The sequence below is a fragment of the Grus americana genome, chromosome 1 (assembly GCF_028858705.1).
Source record: "Grus americana isolate bGruAme1 chromosome 1, bGruAme1.mat, whole genome shotgun sequence".
NCBI lineage: Eukaryota > Metazoa > Chordata > Aves > Gruiformes > Gruidae > Grus > Grus americana.
The window spans coordinates 102,357,763-102,384,033 of record NC_072852.1 but is presented as its reverse complement, the minus strand read 5'-3'; the positions used below and the strand labels follow the sequence as shown (position 1 = coordinate 102,384,033).

General features: G+C 47.6%; 1 protein-coding gene across 1 annotated transcript; it reads right to left on the bottom strand.

Moving 5' to 3' along the window:
* Positions 1–12,477: 12,477 nt before the first annotated feature.
* Positions 12,478–24,018, bottom strand: LOC129203852 (uncharacterized). Its single transcript, XM_054818817.1, has 9 exons — positions 23,895–24,018; positions 22,745–23,035; positions 20,626–20,913; positions 18,717–19,016; positions 17,406–17,480; positions 16,018–16,122; positions 14,330–14,473; positions 12,728–13,119; positions 12,478–12,498 (listed from the first exon to the last, which is right to left on the bottom strand). The coding sequence occupies exons 1-9, from the start codon at positions 23,947–23,949 to the stop codon at positions 12,478–12,480; spliced, it is 1,671 nt and encodes a 556-aa protein (XP_054674792.1). The 5' UTR covers positions 23,950–24,018.
* Positions 24,019–26,271: the final 2,253 nt, after the last annotated feature.

Here is a 26,271-nt window from a genome sequence, read left to right as displayed (position 1 = left end):
CAGCTCACTCCCACCAGCACTAATACCATCATTAACAACCAAAAGGGACATCAAATGGGTACTTGTCAAAAGGTAAGTTATGCACAGCATGCCGTACAGCTGCACCACCCCACCAGATGTTCTCCAGCTCCCAGCGCTCTGATCCCTGCGGTACTTCACCACCACACCATCCTCTCCCCCAAGCCCTGCACACACAGGCAGAGGCCCTTCCCCACACCCCTCTCCCCCAACACCCCCCAGCTGGCCCTTCTATAGCTATGGGCAGCCCCGCCCACCTTTCTGACCTCACCAGTCACAAGGCACCTGACAATGACCAGCCAGCCAATCCAGAGGCAGCTGGCAGAGGCCCCAGAACCTTCTGGAACTGACTCTGTGGAGCAGCTCCTGCCTGGGGTTAACAGGTCCAGGAGGCCCCAGAGCAGCCACAGGAAGCCCTGGGCTGCAAGAAAATACTAAACATAAACATGAAAAGAAACCCACACAGAGAAGCTGCTGCCCAGAGCAATGAAATGGCCACAGCAGACGGCCGCTGGCACACACCAGGCCCGTGACTGTGGCTCCCCACAGGCAGCCCTGGCTCTTGACTTAACAGTGTCAAGGGGGCAATGGGCAAACCCAGAACACAGGAGATCTTACTGATAAACATTACTCTTCACAATAAAACACTGATAAACAGCTAGGACTAGTATGGTCATGACACACATGGCAAGTTGAGGAATTTCAACCATTAAAATCTACAGTCACTTACTCTTTCCTTCAGACACTGTTTACACTTCTTGTCCCTCTTAACTGGATGACAGACACCTGTAAGCTTTCCTTTGCAACCTGCAGTCACCTAGTTAGCGCACCAGACACGCACAGTTCCTACAGTTAAACGCTCTGCAAATTCAAACTAACCTGAACTGGTAGTCAGGGAATTTGCAATATTCACTTCGCTTTCCCCTCGTAAGCCGGAAGACACTCTAAGCTTACAACTTGTTTTGGCAACTCCTTTTCCATGACATCCTCCAATTTGCAACTTCTGGTAGCCATTCTCAAGTCCATCAAAGCTTTCCCAGCCAGAGCCCTACACCACTTGCCCCGGCTGGCCAGCCAGAGCCCCGCACCATTATTTAGCAGCCAGCCAGCCGGATCACTAAAACATTTGCCCAGAGTAGCAAGCCACAGCCCTAAAATGCATGCCCCAGCCAGCCAAAGCCCTGCAGCATTATCTAGCAGCCAGCTAGACAGCCAAAGCCCTAAAACACTTGCCCTGGCCAGCCAGCCACAGTCCTAAAACATTCGCCCCAAATGGCCAGCCACGGACCCAGGGCACTTGCCCCAGCACACCAGCCATAGCCCTGCACTGTTATAATAGCGGCCAGCTGGGCAGCAAGAGCCCTAAAATGCTGGCCCTGGCTGGCTAACCAGTTATTTACAGGGTCACTTAGCTGCCAGCTGGACAGCCCAAAAACCCTTTCCCCAGCTGGAGCCCTACACCATTATTTAGTCACTGACTGGCCAGGCCCCTACACCCTTACTTAGCAGCCAGCAACCTGGAGCCCTACACAGTTGTAAGGGGGCCAGCCAGATACCCTCACCCCTACACCATTACTTATCCAGCAGCACGCCAGCCAGAGCTGTGCACTGTTCTTTAGCAGCCAGCCAACAAGACAGAGGCCCACTCCACTCGCCCTGCCAGGCCACCCAGAACCACAGACCACCAGCTCACTCCCACCAGCACTAATACCATCATTAACAACCAAAAGGGACATCAAATGGGTACTTGTCAAAAGGTAAGTTATGCACAGCATGCCGTACAGCTGCACCACCCCACCAGATGTTCTCCAGCTCCCAGCGCTCTGATCCCTGCGGTACTTCACCACCACACCATCCTCTCCCCCAAGCCCTGCACACACAGGCAGAGGCCCTTCCCCACACCCCTCTCCCCCAACACCCCCCAGCTGGCCCTTCTATAGCTATGGGCAGCCCCGCCCACCTTTCTGACCTCACCAGTCACAAGGCACCTGACAATGACCAGCCAGCCAATCCAGAGGCAGCTGGCAGAGGCCCCAGAACCTTCTGGAACTGACTCTGTGGAGCAGCTCCTGCCTGGGGTTAACAGGTCCAGGAGGCCCCAGAGCAGCCACAGGAAGCCCTGGGCTGCAAGAAAATACTAAACATAAACATGAAAAGAAACCCACACAGAGAAGCTGCTGCCCAGAGCAATGAAATGGCCACAGCAGACGGCCGCTGGCACACACCAGGCCCGTGACTGTGGCTCCCCACAGGCAGCCCTGGCTCTTGACTTAACAGTGTCAAGGGGGCAATGGGCAAACCCAGAACACAGGAGATCTTACTGATAAACATTACTCTTCACAATAAAACACTGATAAACAGCTAGGACTAGTATGGTCATGACACACATGGCAAGTTGAGGAATTTCAACCATTAAAATCTACAGTCACTTACTCTTTCCTTCAGACACTGTTTACACTTCTTGTCCCTCTTAACTGGATGACAGACACCTGTAAGCTTTCCTTTGCAACCTGCAGTCACCTAGTTAGCGCACCAGACACGCACAGTTCCTACAGTTAAACGCTCTGCAAATTCAAACTAACCTGAACTGGTAGTCAGGGAATTTGCAATATTCACTTCGCTTTCCCCTTGTAAGCCGGAAGACACTCTAAGCTTACAACTTGTTTTGGCAACTCCTTTTCCATGACATCCTCCAATTTGCAACTTCTGGTAGCCATTCTCAAGTCCATCAAAGCTTTCCCAGCCAGAGCCCTACACCACTTGCCCCGGCTGGCCAGCCAGAGCCCCGCACCATTATTTAGCAGCCAGCCAGCCGGATCACTAAAACATTTGCCCAGAGTAGCAAGCCACAGCCCTAAAATGCATGCCCCAGCCAGCCAAAGCCCTGCAGCATTATCTAGCAGCCAGCTAGACAGCCAAAGCCCTAAAACACTTGCCCTGGCCAGCCAGCCACAGTCCTAAAACATTTGCCCCAAATGGCCAGCCACGGACCCAGGGCACTTGCCCCAGCACACCAGCCATAGCCCTGCACTGTTATAATAGCGGCCAGCTGGGCAGCAAGAGCCCTAAAATGCTGGCCCTGGCTGGCTAACCAGTTATTTACAGGGTCACTTAGCTGCCAGCTGGACAGCCCAAAAACCCTTTCCCCAGCTGGAGCCCTACACCATTATTTAGTCACTGACTGGCCAGGCCCCTACACCCTTACTTAGCAGCCAGCAACCTGGAGCCCTACACAGTTGTAAGGGGGCCAGCCAGATACCCTCACCCCTACACCATTACTTATCCAGCAGCACGCCAGCCAGAGCTGTGCACTGTTCTTTAGCAGCCAGCCAACAAGACAGAGGCCCACTCCACTCGCCCTGCCAGGCCACCCAGAACCACAGACCACCAGCTCACTCCCACCAGCACTAACACCATCATTAACAACCAAAAGGGACATCAAATGGGTACTTGTCAAAAGGTAAGTTATGCACAGCATGCCGTACAGCTGCACCACCCCACCAGATGTTCTCCAGCTCCCAGCGCTCTGATCCCTGCGGTACTTCACCACCACACCATCCTCTCCCCCAAGCCCTGCACACACAGGCAGAGGCCCTTCCCCACACCCCTCTCCCCCAACACCCCCCAGCTGGCCCTTCTATAGCTATGGGCAGCCCCGCCCACCTTTCTGACCTCACCAGTCACAAGGCACCTGACAATGACCAGCCAGCCAATCCAGAGGCAGCTGGCAGAGGCCCCAGAACCTTCTGGAACTGACTCTGTGGAGCAGCTCCTGCCTGGGGTTAACAGGTCCAGGAGGCCCCAGAGCAGCCACAGGAAGCCCTGGGCTGCAAGAAAATACTAAACATAAACATGAAAAGAAACCCACACAGAGAAGCTGCTGCCCAGAGCAATGAAATGGCCACAGCAGACGGCCGCTGGCACACACCAGGCCCGTGACTGTGGCTCCCCACAGGCAGCCCTGGCTCTTGACTTAACAGTGTCAAGGGGGCAATGGGCAAACCCAGAACACAGGAGATCTTACTGATAAACATTACTCTTCACAATAAAACACTGATAAACAGCTAGGACTAGTATGGTCATGACACACATGGCAAGTTGAGGAATTTCAACCATTAAAATCTACAGTCACTTACTCTTTCCTTCAGACACTGTTTACACTTCTTGTCCCTCTTAACTGGATGACAGACACCTGTAAGCTTTCCTTTGCAACCTGCAGTCACCTAGTTAGCGCACCAGACACGCACAGTTCCTACAGTTAAACGCTCTGCAAATTCAAACTAACCTGAACTGGTAGTCAGGGAATTTGCAATATTCACTTCGCTTTCCCCTTGTAAGCCGGAAGACACTCTAAGCTTACAACTTGTTTTGGCAACTCCTTTTCCATGACATCCTCCAATTTGCAACTTCTGGTAGCCATTCTCAAGTCCATCAAAGCTTTCCCAGCCAGAGCCCTACACCACTTGCCCCGGCTGGCCAGCCAGAGCCCCGCACCATTATTTAGCAGCCAGCCAGCCGGATCACTAAAACATTTGCCCAGAGTAGCAAGCCACAGCCCTAAAATGCATGCCCCAGCCAGCCAAAGCCCTGCAGCATTATCTAGCAGCCAGCTAGACAGCCAAAGCCCTAAAACACTTGCCCTGGCCAGCCAGCCACAGTCCTAAAACATTCGCCCCAAATGGCCAGCCACGGACCCAGGGCACTTGCCCCAGCACACCAGCCATAGCCCTGCACTGTTATAATAGCGGCCAGCTGGGCAGCAAGAGCCCTAAAATGCTTGCCCTGGCTGGCTAACCAGTTATTTACAGGGTCACTTAGCTGCCAGCTGGACAGCCATAGCCCAAAAACCCTTTCCCCAGCTGGAGCCCTACACCATTATTTAGTCACTGACTGGCCAGGCCCCTACACCCTTACTTAGCAGCCAGCAACCTGGAGCCCTACACAGTTGTAAGGGGGCCAGCCAGATACCCTCACCCCTACACCATTACTTATCCAGCAGCACGCCAGCCAGAGCTGTGCACTGTTCTTTAGCAGCCAGCCAACAAGACAGAGGCCCACTCCACTCGCCCTGCCAGGCCACCCAGAACCACAGACCACCAGCTCACTCCCACCAGCACTAATGCCATCATTAACAACCAAAAGGGACATCAAATGGGTACTTGTCAAAAGGTAAGTTATGCACAGCATGCCGTACAGCTGCACCACCCCACCAGATGTTCTCCAGCTCCCAGCGCTCTGATCCCTGCGGTACTTCACCACCACACCATCCTCTCCCACAAGCCCTGCACACACAGGCAGAGGCCCTTCCCCCCACCCCTCTCCCCCAACACCCCCCAGCTGGCCCTTCTATAGCTATGGGCAGCCCCGCCCACCTTTCTGACCTCACCAGTCACAAGGCACCTGACAATGACCAGCCAGCCAATCCAGAGGCAGCTGGCAGAGGCCCCAGAACCTTCTGGAACTGACTCTGTGGAGCAGCTCCTGCCTGGGGTTAACAGGTCCAGGAGGCCCCAGAGCAGCCACAGGAAGCCCTGGGCTGCAAGAAAATACTAAACATAAACATGAAAAGAAACCCACACAGAGAAGCTGCTGCCCAGAGCAATGAAATGGCCACAGCAGACGGCCGCTGGCACACACCAGGCCCGTGACTGTGGCTCCCCACAGGCAGCCCTGGCTCTTGACTTAACAGTGTCAAGGGGGCAATGGGCAAACCCAGAACACAGGAGATCTTACTGATAAACATTACTCTTCACAATAAAACACTGATAAACAGCTAGGACTAGTATGGTCATGACACACATGGCAAGTTGAGGAATTTCAACCATTAAAATCTACAGTCACTTACTCTTTCCTTCAGACACTGTTTACACTTCTTGTCCCTCTTAACTGGATGACAGACACCTGTAAGCTTTCCTTTGCAACCTGCAGTCACCTAGTCAGCGCACCAGACACGCACAGTTCCTACAGTTAAACGCTCTGCAAATTCAAACTAACCTGAACTGGTAGTCAGGGAATTTGCAATATTCACTTCGCTTTCCCCTTGTAAGCCGGAAGACACTCTAAGCTTACAACTTGTTTTGGCAACTCCTTTTCCATGACATCCTCCAATTTGCAACTTCTGGTAGCCATTCTCAAGTCCATCAAAGCTTTCCCAGCCAGAGCCCTACACCACTTGCCCCGGCTGGCCAGCCAGAGCCCCGCACCATTATTTAGCAGCCAGCCAGCCGGATCACTAAAACATTTGCCCAGAGTAGCAAGCCATAGCCCTAAAATGCATGCCCCAGCCAGCCAAAGCCCTGCAGCATTATCTAGCAGCCAGCTAGACAGCCAAAGCCCTAAAACACTTGCCCTGGCCAGCCAGCCACAGTCCTAAAACATTCGCCCCAAATGGCCAGCCACGGACCCAGGGCACTTGCCCCAGCACACCAGCCATAGCCCTGCACTGTTATAATAGCGGCCAGCTGGGCAGCAAGAGCCCTAAAATGCTGGCCCTGGCTGGCTAACCAGTTATTTACAGGGTCACTTAGCTGCCAGCTGGACAGCCATAGCCCAAAAACCCTTTCCCCAGCTGGAGCCCTACACCATTATTTAGTCACTGACTGGCCAGGCCCCTACACCCTTACTTAGCAGCCAGCAACCTGGAGCCCTACACAGTTGTAAGGGGGCCAGCCAGATACCCTCACCCCTACACCATTACTTATCCAGCAGCACGCCAGCCAGAGCTGTGCACTGTTCTTTAGCAGCCAGCCAACAAGACAGAGGCCCACTCCACTCGCCCTGCCAGGCCACCCAGAACCACAGACCACCAGCTCACTCCCACCAGCACTAATACCATCATTAACAACCAAAAGGGACATCAAATGGGTACTTGTCAAAAGGTAAGTTATGCACAGCATGCCGTACAGCTGCACCACCCCACCAGATGTTCTCCAGCTCCCAGCGCTCTGATCCCTGCGGTACTTCACCACCACACCATCCTCTCCCCCAAGCCCTGCACACACAGACAGAGGCCCTTCCCCACACCCCTCTCCCCCAACACCCCCCAGCTGGCCCTTCTATAGCTATGGGCAGCCCCGCCCACCTTTCTGACCTCACCAGTCACAAGGCACCTGACAATGACCAGCCAGCCAATCCAGAGGCAGCTGGCAGAGGCCCCAGAACCTTCTGGAACTGACTCTGTGGAGCAGCTCCTGCCTGGGGTTAACAGGTCCAGGAGGCCCCAGAGCAGCCACAGGAAGCCCTGGGCTGCAAGAAAATACTAAACATAAACATGAAAAGAAACCCACACAGAGAAGCTGCTGCCCAGAGCAATGAAATGGCCACAGCAGACGGCCGCTGGCACACACCAGGCCCGTGACTGTGGCTCCCCACAGGCAGCCCTGGCTCTTGACTTAACAGTGTCAAGGGGGCAATGGGCAAACCCAGAACACAGGAGATCTTACTGATAAACATTACTCTTCACAATAAAACACTGATAAACAGCTAGGACTAGTATGGTCATGACACACATGGCAAGTTGAGGAATTTCAACCATTAAAATCTACAGTCACTTACTCTTTCCTTCAGACACTGTTTACACTTCTTGTCCCTCTTAACTGGATGACAGACACCTGTAAGCTTTCCTTTGCAACCTGCAGTCACCTAGTTAGCGCACCAGACACGCACAGTTCCTACAGTTAAACGCTCTGCAAATTCAAACTAACCTGAACTGGTAGTCAGGGAATTTGCAATATTCACTTCGCTTTCCCCTTGTAAGCCGGAAGACACTCTAAGCTTACAACTTGTTTTGGCAACTCCTTTTCCATGACATCCTCCAATTTGCAACTTCTGGTAGCCATTCTCAAGTCCATCAAAGCTCTCCCAGCCAGAGCCCTACACCACTTGCCCCGGCTGGCCAGCCAGAGCCCCGCACCATTATTTAGCAGCCAGCCAGCCGGATCACTAAAACATTTGCCCAGAGTAGCAAGCCACAGCCCTAAAATGCATGCCCCAGCCAGCCAAAGCCCTGCAGCATTATCTAGCAGCCAGCTAGACAGCCAAAGCCCTAAAACACTTGCCCTGGCCAGCCAGCCACAGTCCTAAAACATTCGCCCCAAATGGCCAGCCACGGACCCAGGGCACTTGCCCCAGCACACCAGCCATAGCCCTGCACTGTTATAATAGTGGCCAGCTGGGCAGCAAGAGCCCTAAAATGCTGGCCCTGGCTGGCTAACCAGTTATTTACAGGGTCACTTAGCTGCCAGCTGGACAGCCCAAAAACCCTTTCCCCAGCTGGAGCCCTACACCATTATTTAGTCACTGACTGGCCAGGCCCCTACACCCTTACTTAGCAGCCAGCAACCTGGAGCCCTACACAGTTGTAAGGGGGCCAGCCAGATACCCTCACCCCTACACCATTACTTATCCAGCAGCACGCCAGCCAGAGCTGTGCACTGTTCTTTAGCAGCCAGCCAACAAGACAGAGGCCCACTCCACTCGCCCTGCCAGGCCACCCAGAACCACAGACCACCAGCTCACTCCCACCAGCACTAATACCATCATTAACAACCAAAAGGGACATCAAATGGGTACTTGTCAAAAGGTAAGTTATGCACAGCATGCCGTACAGCTGCACCACCCCACCAGATGTTCTCCAGCTCCCAGCGCTCTGATCCCTGCGGTACTTCACCACCACACCATCCTCTCCCCCAAGCCCTGCACACACAGGCAGAGGCCCTTCCCCACACCCCTCTCCCCCAACACCCCCCAGCTGGCCCTTCTATAGCTATGGGCAGCCCCGCCCACCTTTCTGACCTCACCAGTCACAAGGCACCTGACAATGACCAGCCAGCCAATCCAGAGGCAGCTGGCAGAGGCCCCAGAACCTTCTGGAACTGACTCTGTGGAGCAGCTCCTGCCTGGGGTTAACAGGTCCAGGAGGCCCCAGAGCAGCCACAGGAAGCCCTGGGCTGCAAGAAAATACTAAACATAAACATGAAAAGAAACCCACACAGAGAAGCTGCTGCCCAGAGCAATGAAATGGCCACAGCAGACGGCCGCTGGCACACACCAGGCCCGTGACTGTGGCTCCCCACAGGCAGCCCTGGCTCTTGACTTAACAGTGTCAAGGGGGCAATGGGCAAACCCAGAACACAGGAGATCTTACTGATAAACATTACTCTTCACAATAAAACACTGATAAACAGCTAGGACTAGTATGGTCATGACACACATGGCAAGTTGAGGAATTTCAACCATTAAAATCTACAGTCACTTACTCTTTCCTTCAGACACTGTTTACACTTCTTGTCCCTCTTAACTGGATGACAGACACCTGTAAGCTTTCCTTTGCAACCTGCAGTCACCTAGTTAGCGCACCAGACACGCACAGTTCCTACAGTTAAACGCTCTGCAAATTCAAACTAACCTGAACTGGTAGTCAGGGAATTTGCAATATTCACTTCGCTTTCCCCTCGTAAGCCGGAAGACACTCTAAGCTTACAACTTGTTTTGGCAACTCCTTTTCCATGACATCCTCCAATTTGCAACTTCTGGTAGCCATTCTCAAGTCCATCAAAGCTTTCCCAGCCAGAGCCCTACACCACTTGCCCCGGCTGGCCAGCCAGAGCCCCGCACCATTATTTAGCAGCCAGCCAGCCGGATCACTAAAACATTTGCCCAGAGTAGCAAGCCACAGCCCTAAAATGCATGCCCCAGCCAGCCAAAGCCCTGCAGCATTATCTAGCAGCCAGCTAGACAGCCAAAGCCCTAAAACACTTGCCCTGGCCAGCCAGCCACAGTCCTAAAACATTCACCCCAAATGGCCAGCCACGGACCCAGGGCACTTGCCCCAGCACACCAGCCATAGCCCTGCACTGTTATAATAGCGGCCAGCTGGGCAGCAAGAGCCCTAAAATGCTGGCCCTGGCTGGCTAACCAGTTATTTACAGGGTCACTTAGCTGCCAGCTGGACAGCCATAGCCCAAAAACCCTTTCCCCAGCTGGAGCCCTACACCATTATTTAGTCACTGACTGGCCAGGCCCCTACACCCTTACTTAGCAGCCAGCAACCTGGAGCCCTACACAGTTGTAAGGGGGCCAGCCAGATACCCTCACCCCTACACCATTACTTATCCAGCAGCACACCAGCCAGAGCTGTGCACTGTTCTTTAGCAGCCAGCCAACAAGACAGAGGCCCACTCCACTCGCCCTGCCAGGCCACCCAGAACCACAGACCACCAGCTCACTCCCACCAGCACTAATGCCATCATTAACAACCAAAAGGGACATCAAATGGGTACTTGTCAAAAGGTAAGTTATGCACAGCATGCCGTACAGCTGCACCACCCCACCAGATGTTCTCCAGCTCCCAGCGCTCTGATCCCTGCGGTACTTCACCACCACACCATCCTCTCCCACAAGCCCTGCACACACAGGCAGAGGCCCTTCCCCACACCCCTCTCCCCCAACACCCCCCAGCTGGCCCTTCTATAGCTATGGGCAGCCCCGCCCACCTTTCTGACCTCACCAGTCACAAGGCACCTGACAATGACCAGCCAGCCAATCCAGAGGCACCTGGCAGAGGCCCCAGAACCTTCTGGAACTGACTCTGTGGAGCAGCTCCTGCCTGGGGTTAACAGGTCCAGGAGGCCCCAGAGCAGCCACAGGAAGCCCTGGGCTGCAAGAAAATACTAAACATAAACATGAAAAGAAACCCACACAGAGAAGCTGCTGCCCAGAGCAATGAAATGGCCACAGCAGACGGCCGCTGGCACACACCAGGCCCGTGACTGTGGCTCCCCACAGGCACCTGTAAACTTTAATTTCCAACCTACAGCTAGGACTAGTTAGTACAGCAGACATGTACAGTTCCCACAGTCAATTGCTCTGTACATTCAAACTAATATGAAGTAGTATTCAGGAAATTTGCAATATTTATTTAGATTTCCCCTTGTAAGCCGGAAGACACTCTGAGCTTACAACTTGTTTTGGCAACTCCTTTTCCATGACATCCTCCAATTTGCAACTTCTAGTAGTCATACTCAAGTCCATCAAAGCTTTCTCAGTTTTTAGAGACTTCATACTCATCAGCTCTTAATTTTTCATCACACTACAAGATGAGTCCAGAAGTGTCATTCATGGTTATCAGATTATGATATTTCTCAGTCAGTCTAAATATACACTCATGGAATTCTCATAGAACAACAGCAGAATCAGCTTTTAAGTTTTTTTCCTAAAAATACCCAATAGTAACTAAAGGGCTGTTATACCATGAAGACTCACAAGCTCTCACTGTAGATTGGAAGCTAAACCTGAATTTTGCCTTCATATAGGATATTTTCTGTGATAAGGCTGAATGTGAGCTAGCATGTGATCCCCTTCAAAAAATATACATTTCCTTTCTGAACACAGTAGGAGGAGCAAGAGCTATGAAGACAGGGAGTTATTACCCTGACTAGTTTAAAATTCTACAAGAATATTGTGGTCAGTTTTGAGAATCAAAATTTAAGAAGGATGTGGACAGATTGTAGACTGCACAGCAAAGCAAGAATGACACTGTGAGAACAAAATGAGAAAGGTGTTGGGTTTGGGGTTTTTCCCCCTGTGGAAGGGCTTACAGGCAGTGGGACTGTAACCACAATCGTGTTTGCTCAAAAGACACACCAACAAAGTGTCTTTGCCTACAGCAGGGTTAGAATACAAAGCCATAGATTTTATCTACAGAAAAAACGTGTATTAAGATAGACTTAAACAGCAAAACAGATTACATAAACAATCCCAGTTCATAATGACATTCAGGAACACCTTTTTAGTAGTAACAAAAACCAACCCTTTTACTCAACATTCTGTAAGAAAAGATGCTTCATGAAACATACAAGCAGCACCTTTTAACTAAGATAACGCCATCTTAAAATTACTACACACCATTTAAGATAAAATTTAACACTGGCATTGCAGAAAATACAATAGTTAATTACCAAGGCTGTTTATTAATGGCAATTACATATATGGCTATACCCATTTGCTAGCAATGTTCTTTTTTCTTTTTTTCCTTCCAAAACAACATTTCTTAAATAAAAGCTGCTGCATGTTCTTCAGTGCAGTTCCCATCTCGTAACATAGTTTGAACTGACTTCCACCTAAGCAGCACATTCCTCTAAGCAAACAACACAAGTAAAATCATGCTTAAATCTACCGTGTTAAACTGCAGTTTTATTAACATTCTGTGTATTAAATGAAGGGTTAAGCAAACCACCCATGTCCACTGAGCTGTTAAGGCATTGGCCCTGTTCCCCTGTCCATTCGGTCAGGTGCGACCGAAGAGGAGATGAGGACTGAGGTCAGAGCCCTGATCTGGCCCCCAGAAATCCCTGAGGTCCTTCTCTTTTCGCAGTGACACCTCTTAGTGGAAGCAAAGAGAGGCTGAACTCTTCTCAGAGTTAATTATGCTGAAACCATGTCTGCTTTCCAAGGAGCTCCTCATGGGTTCTCCTCGAAGACCTTCAGAAGAGGGAAGAGAAGGGGCATCAGCTCTGGAAAACTAACTGATCCTGAAGATTTCTCTTCAGGCTTCTGGCCCGTTCTTCAAACAAAGAATCAGATTTCCATGAGGAACAGCAGAATTGCAAGGTTAGCTCAAAGCCAGCTGAGAGAGGAGGGAAGAGTCCAAACCTCAAATCCAATACTGTGGACACCTTTCCTGGCAAATCTAATGGGAAGAACTGCATACTGAATCTCCAGACTTGTCTTCTGGGAGTCCTCTTGTGCTCTTCTTGAACAAAGCATACTGAGAGGACCTGTCTCCTTCACTACATTTCCAAGACTCTGTGGATCCTGAAGGCACATAGTCTGAATTATACAAAATAACATAGTCGTCCTTCAAGTTCTCAAATCCTGGAGGAGTGCAGTAATTGAATTCTGCAGGCACAGCCATCAAATGCTGGGGTAATGGAGCAATCAAAACCTGGTGGAAGCCAGTCCTCAAATCCTGGAGGACTGCAGTGCTCAAATTCTGGATGGGTGGTGGTCTCAATGTCTGGGGCAGCACACATTCATTATCTGAAGCAGGAGACTTTACAGCTTTCATACCTTTGAGCCCTAGCAGCTTCAGTCTTTCTCCATCTGGAAGGAAAAGAGTCATTTGAGTAGAAGTCTCTTTAATGCCACTGAATAGACAAGATTGTTATGCAGACACAGGAAGAACATGACTAGAAGTTGGCAAAGATTGGCCAAACAGTCTGTGGAAAGCAGTAGTCAAAGAATATGTGCAAAAGGATCCCCTCTACTTCCCATCCTCCAGGAAGGAGGAAAGCATGGAGGGAAAGAGGCCAGATCAGCCCCTCACCAAAGAAGTTGGTGAGCTAGAGGCCGCTGACCAGCTTCTTGCAGACACTGGGGCACCCTGAGCCATATCTCACAGTGCATGCTTGTTCATTGCTGCCACACAGGGCTGGTTTACCCCTGGCCAGGCCTTCAACTGGTATATGGAAACGGGGGAGATGACAGACCCCTGGGTGAACACTTGCCTGCAGAACAGCACCAATGGACGTGAGCGCTCGCAGTAAGTCCTCTATTTATATCAGCTGCTCCTTCCTGCCTCTCGCTAGCACAAAGTAGGAGCAGACGCCTGCAGTTAAAGCAGGGGCTCAGGCGCAGCATGCAGCCTTCTGGGCCTGGCTTGCCCACAGACCCCGCACCCACAGGACCTCCGTCAGCCCCCACCACCCACATGGGTGGAGGGGGACAGCCCCTGCAGGCAGCTGGCTCAGCTCATAGCTCCCATGCTCAGGCCTTTCCCGCAGCCCCCAGGGAAAGATGTGGGTGTGAGTGCAAAGGACATGGGGGCACCCATAAGCACATCCTGACCATCCCCTTGTGGGAAGGGGCACAGCAGGGGACTCTCCTACCTGGACAGCCAAGCACTTTGGGGCACCAGGGCCTCACTGCCCATTCGTTCTTCTCTGTGGGAGCAGAGATTCTGGTCAACAGTTCACTCCTGCCTGCACTGGCATCTGCCAGCAATGCTGGGCAGAGCCACCCAAGCATTTTGGACAGAGCCGGCTGCAGCTCTGTATGCCAAGAGGTAGAAAAGGGCCTGGGCTCCACTGGCAGTGCAGTCCCTGACCAGAGCATGTGGGAGCACTGGCCAAACGCACCACCCTAAGCACAGCAGCCCTGCATGGGCAGTAGCACTTCCCCTTCCCCAACCTGAACCTTGCTTCCAGTCCATTGCACAATTCAATGGGAAATTCTGTTAAAGCTCTTCTTTCTTGTTTGATATTTTACTCTAGTTCAGGTTTTGCTCTGTTTACTTGCTTTTGCTTCTGATTACCTTGAAATTCGAAGATAGAAAAATATGTCACCTTGTCAGCTGTTGCAGGGTTAGCCTCTTTGTTGGTTCTCAGCAAATCTTTACTCCTTTGCTTAGTGGAGTTCGTACCATCTAGTCCCTGCACGCTAGGATTTTCATCATTTTCTGAAAGGACAAAAAAACATTTAATTGAAAACAAACTCAGAGTGTGGACAACAACAAAGAGAGAGTTCAGATGTCAGTTCCTAGGCTGACTTCTGACTGCCTTCCTTTAGACGCTCTTCTGAAGCTTCTTCTGGGACAGTAATGGAAGTTTTCATAGTATAAAAAAGAAAAACACTAGCTCAAGGTTCAGAGTTCAGACAGGCAAAATGGCTTTGGCAAACATGCCAGCATAGACAGTTTGTGATCAGTGCCCACAGTTATAGAATTTTCACCTGAACATCATTACAACTCCCTCTGCAAAGTGTTCCTATAGTAGTTCAACATGTTTTTCTCAGGCACTAGTTGATGACTCCAGTGCTGGCAGGAAAGTAACTAGTCTGGGGACTCACATGAGGGTAGGGACTAGCTACAGGATGCTCCATAAGTAATTATAGGGATCTAGGCTGAGTAACATGCTCTATGAGGCAATATCTTGTTTAAAGCCGAAAGCAAACAGAAATGTCTATGTTTCACAGCTGACGCCAAGTTTCTAAAATTATTAGATTTGTATATTTACTGAAAACTCAGAAAAAGTGTAAATCAAAACTCAAGTCTCTGCCATGCCTCTCAAGTAGAACATCTGAGTTTCACTTCACTGTACCCACTACCTCCATCACTTCCTATAACTACAAAATATAGCGGGAAAGGAGCCCAAGAAGATACATCTATTCCCTGAACCACCCACTTCACACATGATGCCTCTAGTGTTACAGTACTCAGCACTCAACTGCAGGAATTACTTCTGTCCACAAGAGAAGCCATTGGACTCCTCACACACCCACTGTTACTTAGGGGTGACAGCAGGGTCTGCTCCCATTGCTCCCTGCAAGTCGCATCTTGGTGTGGAGGGGACAGGGCTGATGAGCTCCAGGCTGATGAGCTACATGTGCCAAACACTATTCAATAGCCTGGCTCTGAGCTAGGGTGGAAACTCCTCCTACCAAGCGGGAGGAACTGTGCAAGGATCACAAAAGGGAAGGAGGAGGAGAGCATGGAGGAGGACAGGACAAACGGATGGAAGGATCACTGCAGTTAATACAGGAGACATACTGTCTGCCCTGCGCAGTCTGAACCACCCCCTCTACCCAGAAGGAGTGATGCCTAATGACTCTGCAGAGCAATTGGAAGAAGAAGGGAAAGCACCAGCCACCCCCAGGCAGTGAGCAGCTAACAGGAACTGTTAAGTCTCTGCACACAGCTGAAGGGGACACAGCCCACTAGGTTAGGGTAGGAGGGACCTGAGACTGCACAAAACTCATTATCTAGATCATCCTAGTCCAGTGCACATGTGATTACCCTGCTATTAATGCTATCAGCAGCTCTGACTACTTTGAGTAATTTGGATCTTTCAAATATCAGATATTTCTATGCTAGAAAAAATCCCCTTGTTTACAATATTCAGTTTAAATAAAACAATCAGGCCTCACTAAACTACACTTGGACAAATCACACTCTTGGCTCCCTCTCTGTGACCGACAGGAAGCCACACAGTGATGGATACTCACGTGAACAAGGACTGTTTTCATCCCTTTCTTCACGTTCATCAGGACTGTCTCTCTCATCTATAAGTATCAAGCTTGCATATCGAATCCTTGGTACTGTGATCCAAACTTAAGCCAAGTCAAGTAAAAAGCAGACAAATACACTTGAAACATTTGCAGGAAGAAGTGGAAGAATTCATACCCAGCATATCGCTCAATTCCCTACAGCTCACCCCTTACTAGAAAACAGTAAGGCTCAGGAGCCCATAACTAAAGATAATGGTTCTGTCTTAAATGTGTCTCAATGCTTTGAACCATGGACATATTCTGCCCACTGATCTTCTTGTATTTTTCTGTCTCTTCATGCACCCCCCACCAAGAGCACACCCTCCCCCCAATTCCCTTGTCTCTGTCCTTTCCTGCCCCAAATCCTCTCCTCTGTTTAGCTTAAAGCCTTTCAAATCACTACCCAGTCCTTCCTACCATGGACAAACTACTTTTTGTCTCCATTAGCTATGGGCTGGACCAACTTTGCATTTGAACTGTAAAGCACCTCCAGGCAGTAACAGCTTCTTGCCAGAGAAGGCCACCATCTTCCATCCTCTGGGCCACACAGACCTACTCTCTCCTTACCCTACATATTTGCTGCAGCGACCCATGACTCTCATTCCTATCTTGCCCCCAATTTTGGTGTGAGCTACTTAAAACTGACAAACCAGATTTTCAATCTGGATTAAAATCTCACACAGGCCTTGGAGCTAGCGTGGAGCTCCTGAGCAGCAGCACAGCTTCACACATGCTGCGCAACACTGCCATGGTTGAGCCCAGTTAACAAATGCTCACCCACACAGCTCCAACGGTGAGATGGTGTCTGGGCTTGGGGAGGTCACATTATGTTCAGGCTAGGGTCACTGACTCAGGAGTAAACATGGGTTCCCCCCTCACTGCCTGCACTCACTAACGCTGTGCTCCCAAAAGTGACCGAGCCCAGATGACCCCCACCAGGCAGAGATACGAGGCCCTGTTTTACCAGCCAATGTCCCACCTCCAAACAACAAAACCACCTCAGCAGACCACACAAACAACAGGAAAACAGGAGCTGCTGGGATCTCCTAAGGCCTTGCCACAAGTCCACCCTGCAGACACACAGGACCAGCCTGGACACTCCCAGCACCAGACTTTGGCAGCAGCACATTTCCATCAATGTGGAAAAGCCTCAGGCAGACAGTCCCTGCAGCTGCCGTCGCCAGCACTGACAGCAGTGTAAAGCTGCAGCCTGCTAGTCTTAACCTAACTCAGAATAGAAACTGCACTGTCAGATATTCCCTGAAATGCAGGGAAATGGATCTACACGTGAATGACTATTTAAATAGGGTTTCTGTATTCTGAAAGTGTTAAATAGGATATCTTACCTGACTTATCTTTGCGCTTCTGAAAATGCCATATCAGCGCAACCAAGACAGTTATAATTACAACTCCTGGTGATACTACGAGAATATAGAACAGTACACAAACATAACTTCTTCTTAGAGTCTCCTTTTGCTCTACAAAGAAAATTCAGTTGAGAAAAACACTTACTGTACCTTCATCCTGCTGTACTATGTTAGCTTCATTGATCTTTATTTTTGTAACATCCTGTAAGTACGTTATTGTCGGAAAGCTGACTTCTAAAATTAAAGGTTACCTTTATTTTCTCTAAGGGTCTTACAACCAAAGGGCCTCTTTTCATAAAGCACATATGGGAGCCTGTAACCCACGACATTGGGGCAGACCTCAGCCAACAGCCTGGCTCACTGGCTGTTCTTTCTGCCTCAGAAATATGTAAGGTGGGATAACAATATCTAGTGAGATATATTCACACACTAGGCATTTTAGTATCACTGCATGATACACATGTATACTTGTAAGTCTCTCTGTATCACTCTGGTTGGGTTTCTGTATCACAGAAAAATCCAAACAGTACATCAGCCTTGTGTTCCAAGGAAGCACATGCAGCACTGAAGCAGCGCTCACAGCATTTCATTGGGAAGCTAAGGTGTCACTGCCCAGAGCTGCACTGGCCCATGAACACAAGAGTCTGGCATTAAATGAAGGAGAAGAGGCAAGAAGGAAATGTGAATAATTTTTTTACAATAATTGTTTTTCTCTCTCAAACCAAAAAGTTGTATTGATGTAACTACAGTGGTTAAACCTCTCACACTGTGAAATTTTGAAAAAAACTAAAATTATAGGCAGCATTTAATTAAAAGTTTCCCAGTTTCCCCACCGCAGTAACCTTTGCAGATGTGAAAGTGGATCTTCTCCCAATCTCAGATATGCTCATAAACTCAAATTCACCAGAAAGTACTTCTGATACATCTAAACCTGCAATCATCTGAACAAAGGATATGGCATTTACTAGCTCAAAAAAAAGTATTTTTTGTGTCACAGCTCATAGTATTTTCAAAATATATGGGAGTAACAAACTAGGAAAAAAATGACACTTTGTGCCAGCCTAGGTTGGCTGGAGCAGTCATACTGGCAAAAGAAGGCCCAGCTTTACCCAGCAAGACTTACCCTACCTAGTCTTTGTCTCATCTACCTGTTAATTAGCTAATTGCTAATGCAATTTGAGGTAGTCTCTTAACATAATCCATTTGGGCTTGCGTATTGAATCTGGATGCAAGGGGAAAAAAAAAAAAGCTTTGCTTAACTGAGAGCCAGCATTTTTAAGAGATACTCACCAACTTTCACATAAGCGATGCATTCATATATGGTTCTCCCATCTCTATCATTCACTTCTATAGAATATCTGCCATGGTCATGTTCCTGAATCCTGTCTAGTCTGAGACTGTAATTAGACACAATCTCAGACCTGTTAACATATTTCTCATGGTACCAAAGCCAAGAGCCATTTGTCCAAGCAATTTCTGTGTTTTCTTTTTTCCAGAATACCTGGAAGAAGTGTTCCAGCATTGTCTCTGTCAGATTCAAGAACAGTGATCCACCAGTAAGTTCTGTGATTTCTTTAAATGTTTCCACTCCTGAGGGGAGAAAAACATAACTGCTCATTACTGGAATATTTTACATTCCACAGAGAGTGAGCACCAACAGGAATATTCCTTGTATTTCTTGTTAATTAAAAGTGTTCTTCCTTTGGTATAGTTATCTGAAATACCAGCCTGAAATCAATACAGAAATTCACTATAAGACTGCTTTAATATCTTCACTTGTAATAAGATAGCTTTTTTCCATTTTAATAATGTTTCTTCCATTCCATGTGCCGACATACATCTTCTTTAGTACAACAAGGTGGGCCCAGGGGTGGGTAAGCTATAAGTTAATGGGACTCTACCCAGCCTTAAAACATTCATTGGTGCTGTCTGCACAAGACTGGTGTAAATTCAGGGCAGCCCCTTCACACTTTATATCTCCATTACCATCTCTGCTCCTACTGCAGCTCATATACATACCTCAGGCAGTGGTAAAATACCACCCCCAGAATGCTGCAGCAGCAGTGCAGAGCTTAAGGTGAGCTGCAAAACCTCTTGGGTAGGTGAGCACCACTTAGCTCATACCTCAGACTTCTGCATGGGTAAAGGGCCACTGGTATCACAGGAGCTAACCCTGAACCTGTGAGTAAATTGCGCTATGCCAGCTTGAAATTGTATTCCGCATGCACCCTCAAACCACCCCCACTCCCATCCTCCTCTCGACAAGACATAAGGACAGAAAATGAAGGGCATTGTCTGTACTCAAAAGAGCAAAGGCAATTTGAGGAAAGATACACCCAGATTTGGAGCTAGAACACTCCTTCAAAAATCTGGACATGGAACTTCTCATGCCTGTCTGATCAGGGTTTGGTTTTACATCACACCCAAGAGCCAGGTCTTCTTGCAGACCATTGCACTTTGGAGAAGGCTTTAAATGCAGCAGGACTTCCCAAAATTAACTTCTAAAAGACTGCTTTAGCCACACAAGAACCACCCTCAGGCACATGATTGCCCCTAGCAGTCATTCCAGACATTAACCTGCACATATAGAGACCCTCTCCCACCTATGCGAACTATTAAATGACACAGGACTGATAAGGGTGGATTGAAGCCTGGGTTCTTGTTAGAAAGGGCAATTTGAGTTGGATTCAAATATTAGGCAAACCACAGCAGTCTGAACCCTGGTAGGACCCTCTCCCAATTCTGAGTTTTACTGGGTTTTCCTGTACTTCTATTTTTCTCCATGCTGGCAAGTAAACCATAAGTATGACCTGGCCTAGGAGGAAATGGATCACTCTTGGCTCACCATCTTGTTGGAATTCAGAAGCCAGAAACCTTCTGAACACAGATCCTGGAAAAGGAAACCTGCCAGAGTAGCGTACATCATCTAAGCGTTGTTTTCAGGATTCGCCATACAAATGAATGCATCTCCTTGCTCTGCCACCCCCAGCCAAACTACATTTCTAGACTTATGTCCTACAACACATCTACACTCAGAGAATGGAAGGGAAGAAATGTTGGAATGTTTCTCTGAGTATTTCATTCCTCTACAAAATACACCATTGGGAAAACACCCCAAAGACAAAACAAGGCATGCAAACAGTGCAAGGGCACCTACTGAAAGTATATCATCACACATGCACAGCACACTCAGACTTACTGTTCAGTTCCAGGTTAAAAGTTTCCTGACACAAATGCACACCATCCTCATCAAATACTTCTGCCACATACTCTCCCTCATCCCCCCATTGCGTGGGGCAACGGCTCAAGCTGCCATTGGGGAACACATAGGCTCTTTTGCAGTAGATTGTGGGGGCATTTGCTGCTTGTCTTGTCTTGGCCACTCGCTGGTTGTCTTTCTTCCAGATGACATGGATGTACCCAGCTGATTGCAGGCAGTTCAGGTCAAAAGTAACACAGTCACCTACAAGCCCTCTGACAAGGTGCCCTGTTGAAAGAACACATATGTATATTTACTTAAGGGATGTACAAGACATCATATATATTTGCTTTTTGAAATATCTTACTACCTTGGAAGCATTTCCACACAGGCTTATAAGTTATGTACCAGGAACTTGCATGCAGCCAGAGTTTGCTTTTAAGAGGAAGGCAAGTAACAAATTAAGTCCCTGAGTAGTTCCCTGAGAACCATGAGAAGGTCCATTTCGTTGTCATGCTGAAGAAGCATTTTGCTTGGATTTGATTTAGGAATGGAGAATCCTACTGGGAGGTCACAAGACATAGCAAGAATGTATTATGAATCAGCATCCATCATATATATTAATGCCTAGGGACACATCTAAAATATTGTCTTTGACACTGTCCAAAACCCAAATAGTAACTTTTAACAGTTTCCCTACAAAACGGCATCCTGACATTTGCAATAGCTGCTATGTCGGAAGTGGAAACAAACCCTATGCCTTTTGTCATAAGCTGAATTTGGCATGTCTGAGTTATAAAATTACTGTAGTCTGAAGGTCTGAATGAAAATAACTCCCATTCAAATGATAATTGCTTGCTTCTAAAAAGCTAACTGCTTCTGGGCAAAGATTGTTTTGCCCTGAAAAGCAAAGATTCTGCCTACATTGAAACCATCTGCTAGTTTGGTTGCCTAGCTATTTCAAAATAAGACAGGATGCATCTCAAATAGCTTAAACCACCTTCTGTTTGTCTGTCTACCCATCCTATGGACAAGAAGGAAAAATATATCTCTGATTCCTACCTCCAGGAAACAGAGGAAGGGCATTAAATGAAAGGCACAAAAAAATGAGTCGCCTCAAACAGCAGTGTCATCAGAACCCATTTTCTATTCCATGTTCTTGTATCGCTCTGGCTCGAGTCAGAGACGGCAAGTTCAAGTCGCTGAAGCACAACAGACAAAATTGCCTTCAACATTTAGGGCTATCGGGAGGGCAAGGCAGCCAGAGTGCTTTGCTGGGTACTGACAATATCAAGGGAGCAGCGTGAGGTGGAAACTCATTCTCATCCTCTAGTCCTGTCTGGGGAGTGCAGGAACTACAGTGAAAGGCAACAGGGAAGACAGGGTTATTGGGAAGAGAAGGCAAGTATTTATTTTTGTGGGCCCTCTGGCAACCATAAGCAGAAGGTGGTGTTGAGAGTGAGGAAAGCAGGAAGGCAGAACAATGCATAATTCTGATTAATCTTCTGTGCCATGGTACCCCTGAAGAACCGTAATATCTCAGAGGCCAGGATGCTCAGAACAGGGAGGACAGTCCTCCGAATCAGTACTTTATAGGTCCTTAAATCTCCACATTATTCCACTGTGGGTCAGACTTCATGAAGGCTAAGGCAGCTTTCTGTAAACCTCGCTGGACTGGGTTGACCTCAATAATTATGTTAACAGATTTCAAAATAAAGAACGAATTTTTCTAGATGATAAATTCAAGCACTAGATAAAGAGACAGAAAAACCAAGATTTGAAACAGAGTCTAAAATTAGCACCCAATAACTAAACAAGGAAGCTCAATAGGAGCTTAGCACATTTAAAAGCTTAAACAGTTGGGTTTAAAAGTCTAACTGTAACATCTTGGTTTTAGACTTGTAGCACAAGTATAAATGCTGATTGCAAGTGTAACAAACGTTTAATCACAAATATAACATGCAAGTGTTCTCATCCAGATTATCACATGAACTCAAAAACAAAGGCAGGAACTGCCAACTATGAATCCATAATCTATACATCGTAACATAAACAAGTGTCTGTTCCAGGCAGCTCGACACAGAAAGACAAGGACTTTAAAGTGAAAATTTACACCCACCATGCACACGTAGCTGAAATTTTCTTTGGTAGAGACAATGCTGAGAGCTGTTGCACACCGTGGCCGTGTACCATCCTGCATCCTCTTTCCCAGTCACGCGGAGCCCCAACGTCCCATTAGGAAAGACACGAATGTGCTGGCCATGCCCGATGTTGCCATGCATCCAGCGCTGCGAGGACATATTTCCCTTGTGCCAGATGATCTGAAAAGGCTCCTCCAATTGGGGATAGTCAAGGTCAAAAATAACATAGTCGCACACTCTCCCATCTATCGTTGTCACATCACTGTGAGCTGAAAACACAGCACACACAGAAAAAAGCTGTTAGCAAACAGTTCAACATAATTACAGCCATCAGGTTGAAACTCTGGCGATGACACAGGTTTGAGAATATCAGCTGGGAGCTGGGATTTAAGAGTGAAAATTGGGATGCACTTCCAAATCCAGCTACTGAAATGTATGGTCTCAAACTAATCACTAAACCCTGGCTTGTCCAAGTGCCATAGGTTATGCACAGATGGTTTTGTACTGGTCTTCCTCCTTAAAAGTTTCATAAAGCTTAAGTAAGAAATTTCTTTAAACTCCTGTAAGAGATTTTTTTATGAAATAAAGACACATATGGCATAAACTGATGCATGAATCAGCCATTTTTATTCTTTGTAAATAGGAAGACACAACTCAGAATTCATACTCAATAATATCTAATAAGCCAACTCTGTCAAATTATATTTGTTTTATTAGTATTATCTTGCCAGAGTTTATTACAGCACTCCTTCAAACATTAAATCTTTAAGAGGAAGCTGTAAGCTTAATTAATATTCTATTTTTAATTGCTTGGCTTTTTCATATTCCAAATATACTGATGTAATTCCATTAGCTGAGGTCTTTTAGTTCCTAGTGGAATTAATTTCAAGCAGAAGCTACTTACAACAGCAAGTGCATCTGTTAGCTTACAGCAGCAAGCTAAAACACATTGGGAACATAATTTTGTTTTGACCCAACACTTAAATGTTGTCCTGATCTTGCAGCTAGTAAACCCAGCAACATAAACCTCTAAGAACACATCCACACCAAACCAGATTTTCCATCCCAGTTTAGCATAAAAGCATGCTGCTACTAGGGAATTATTAAGAATTAAATAATTTTTCTTACCTTCAAGAATAACAAGTGCACACAATGCAGCCTGGAAGGTGAAAATAGGTAACATTTCAGAAGTGACCTTTTCTTTGCTATTACATACACACTTTGTTATGGGCTTCTTCACCAGGAAACCTTTAAATCCTGCTAGCTTAGATCCCTAGTGAATGATGTGGCTCGAGGTAAGAAGGTGAGGAAAAATATTTAAAGTATTCTTGCATGCTAATCATTTCTTTTCCAGACCTGAACAGAGAATTCTCAGATACAACAGGTGTCTTGTTAAAAAAAAAAAAAACCTGTGGTTTCAACCACTGTCAGAATAGTATCGGCTATGAACTTGCGGGTAAGCTTCCCTTTATTCCACGCCACAAGTGCAACAGTAGAGGTTAGCACTATCGGATGACTTTTCACAGCAAAAAGAAATCCAGGGAAAAGGTGTAGCTGCAGGTCAACAAAGGAAGATTTGTTGCTGGAGATGGACTTGCATGTCTGTACAACTGCTCCTCTGGCCCTCTGCAAAAATACTGCAACACTGCAAAAGCTCTTATTTGTGTATGGTAAGGTGTGTAGCTTTGTCATCAGTAGGGTGAGGATGTCTGCAACAAAGAACGATATTGCAGTTACCTGCAGTATCGGAGCTTTCCCTGAGGACACAAAATTTATGCAAAATAGCACAACACCATACAGCAACCCAAAGCAGTGTCATGCATCCTGCTCAGCTTCCATCTAGTTTTGTCTGAGTGTGTACATGACTAACCAAATGAAGCTACAGGAGATAGCACAAAGGACTTCTTGATATGCCAAAGGAGCATGTGTGAAGAAGCCAAACTCCTGCAAGTCTCTAGAGAAGTCCATGGTTCCAACACATCTCTGCCAGCTGAGTGGTCACCTCAGAAAGTAAATTTATTTCTGGAGTTTGCAGAATCTAATTTCCCAGCCTGACAGCCCGCAAATTAGGGTGAAGTTTCCCTTTGCAGTACATGCATCACACCAAGGCTGCAACTCGAGCAGCAAATTATTGATTGAACTCGTCTTTGCTGTCTCACAGTTTTCCCCAAATCACTGCCTCTACTTGAACAAGGAACAAGGAAAACTACATGTAAGGCAGAGCTGACACCCAGGATGAGCAACAAAATGGACAGAACTTCTGGAGTGGAGAGCAGGTTGCCTGTCTTTCTGCTTGTCAAGCAACACCTTGGACCCAAACTCAGCAAGTACAGGGTCACAGAAGAGCATGCATCCAAGAGCCTTAAAATGAAACAAATGTCGACTGACTCACACTGACTATCCACAATAACTGCTTGCTATGGTTTGCACTCATATAGAAATGAGAGACATCTCAAAGGCGAAGGTCTGAAAGACCTCAGCCTGACTAAAAATATATGCTGCCATACAATCAACAAGTCAAGCACTTCTCGTGTGCAAACTTTACCAGAGAGCCTCCACAACCTTCATTGCTACCTTCACTGGTAGGTGTTAGACCATGAAATACAGCTTTGTGGGTCATCTTTACTGCCTTGTTTCAGCAAATATGGAGACTGTGAAAACCACAGCACTCTGAAAAAAACCAACCTATGATCACACGTTCAAAAGAAAAGGGAGGAAAAACTGCAAACTAGCTTCTTTCAACACAAAAGCATTCAAATTAATAGCAAGAAACAAGCACAAAAAGACAGTGAATACAAGAAGTCTAAACCATGCGTAGTCCTGCAGCAACTCAGAGATCTAAACAAATAGGGTGGTTTAATGAAGCCAGATAAGTAGTTGGATGTCTGTCAGTGCCATCAGCTGCAAACATCGTTTGGCTTCAAAAGATCTCTGAAGGAGAGCAGGTACACCAATAATTAACATCTTTTGCCATAACAAAGATGGACGGTGTGCTGCCTCAGATGTGCGCTCCCTAGTATCAATCCTTGCATGGTAGTCTACATCTAGACTAATTAAATGAGCTCCACAAGCAGTGCAGGTCCCCAAAGGCACCCATTCGACCTACGGCAGATTTACCGGTGGTGGCACAGGTCCTCTTCCTTCCTGCCACACAAAACTGGTGATGTCATATGGAAAAATGGCAGCACGTTTATTAGGTAGTCAGTAAGTGGCTGAGTCTTTACACAGCCCAATACAGCAGCAAGACTTGCTGAATAGTGGTAGTCAGCATTTTAGCTCTAGCTTTATCCTGGGTTCAAAGTGGAAAGATGTTGACTTGCACCATTAGTCACACTGGTTTTGTTAACATCAGCATGCCCTTCATTAATTCTCATGCTATGATGAAGATGTGTGTGTGTGTGCAGGTGTACATGTGTCTATGCACATATTTATGTGCAGCTCTATTTGAGCTTTTTGTTTTAAGCTTTGTCTTGCTTGTTTGACCCTCAGGCAGTCACTGTAACCA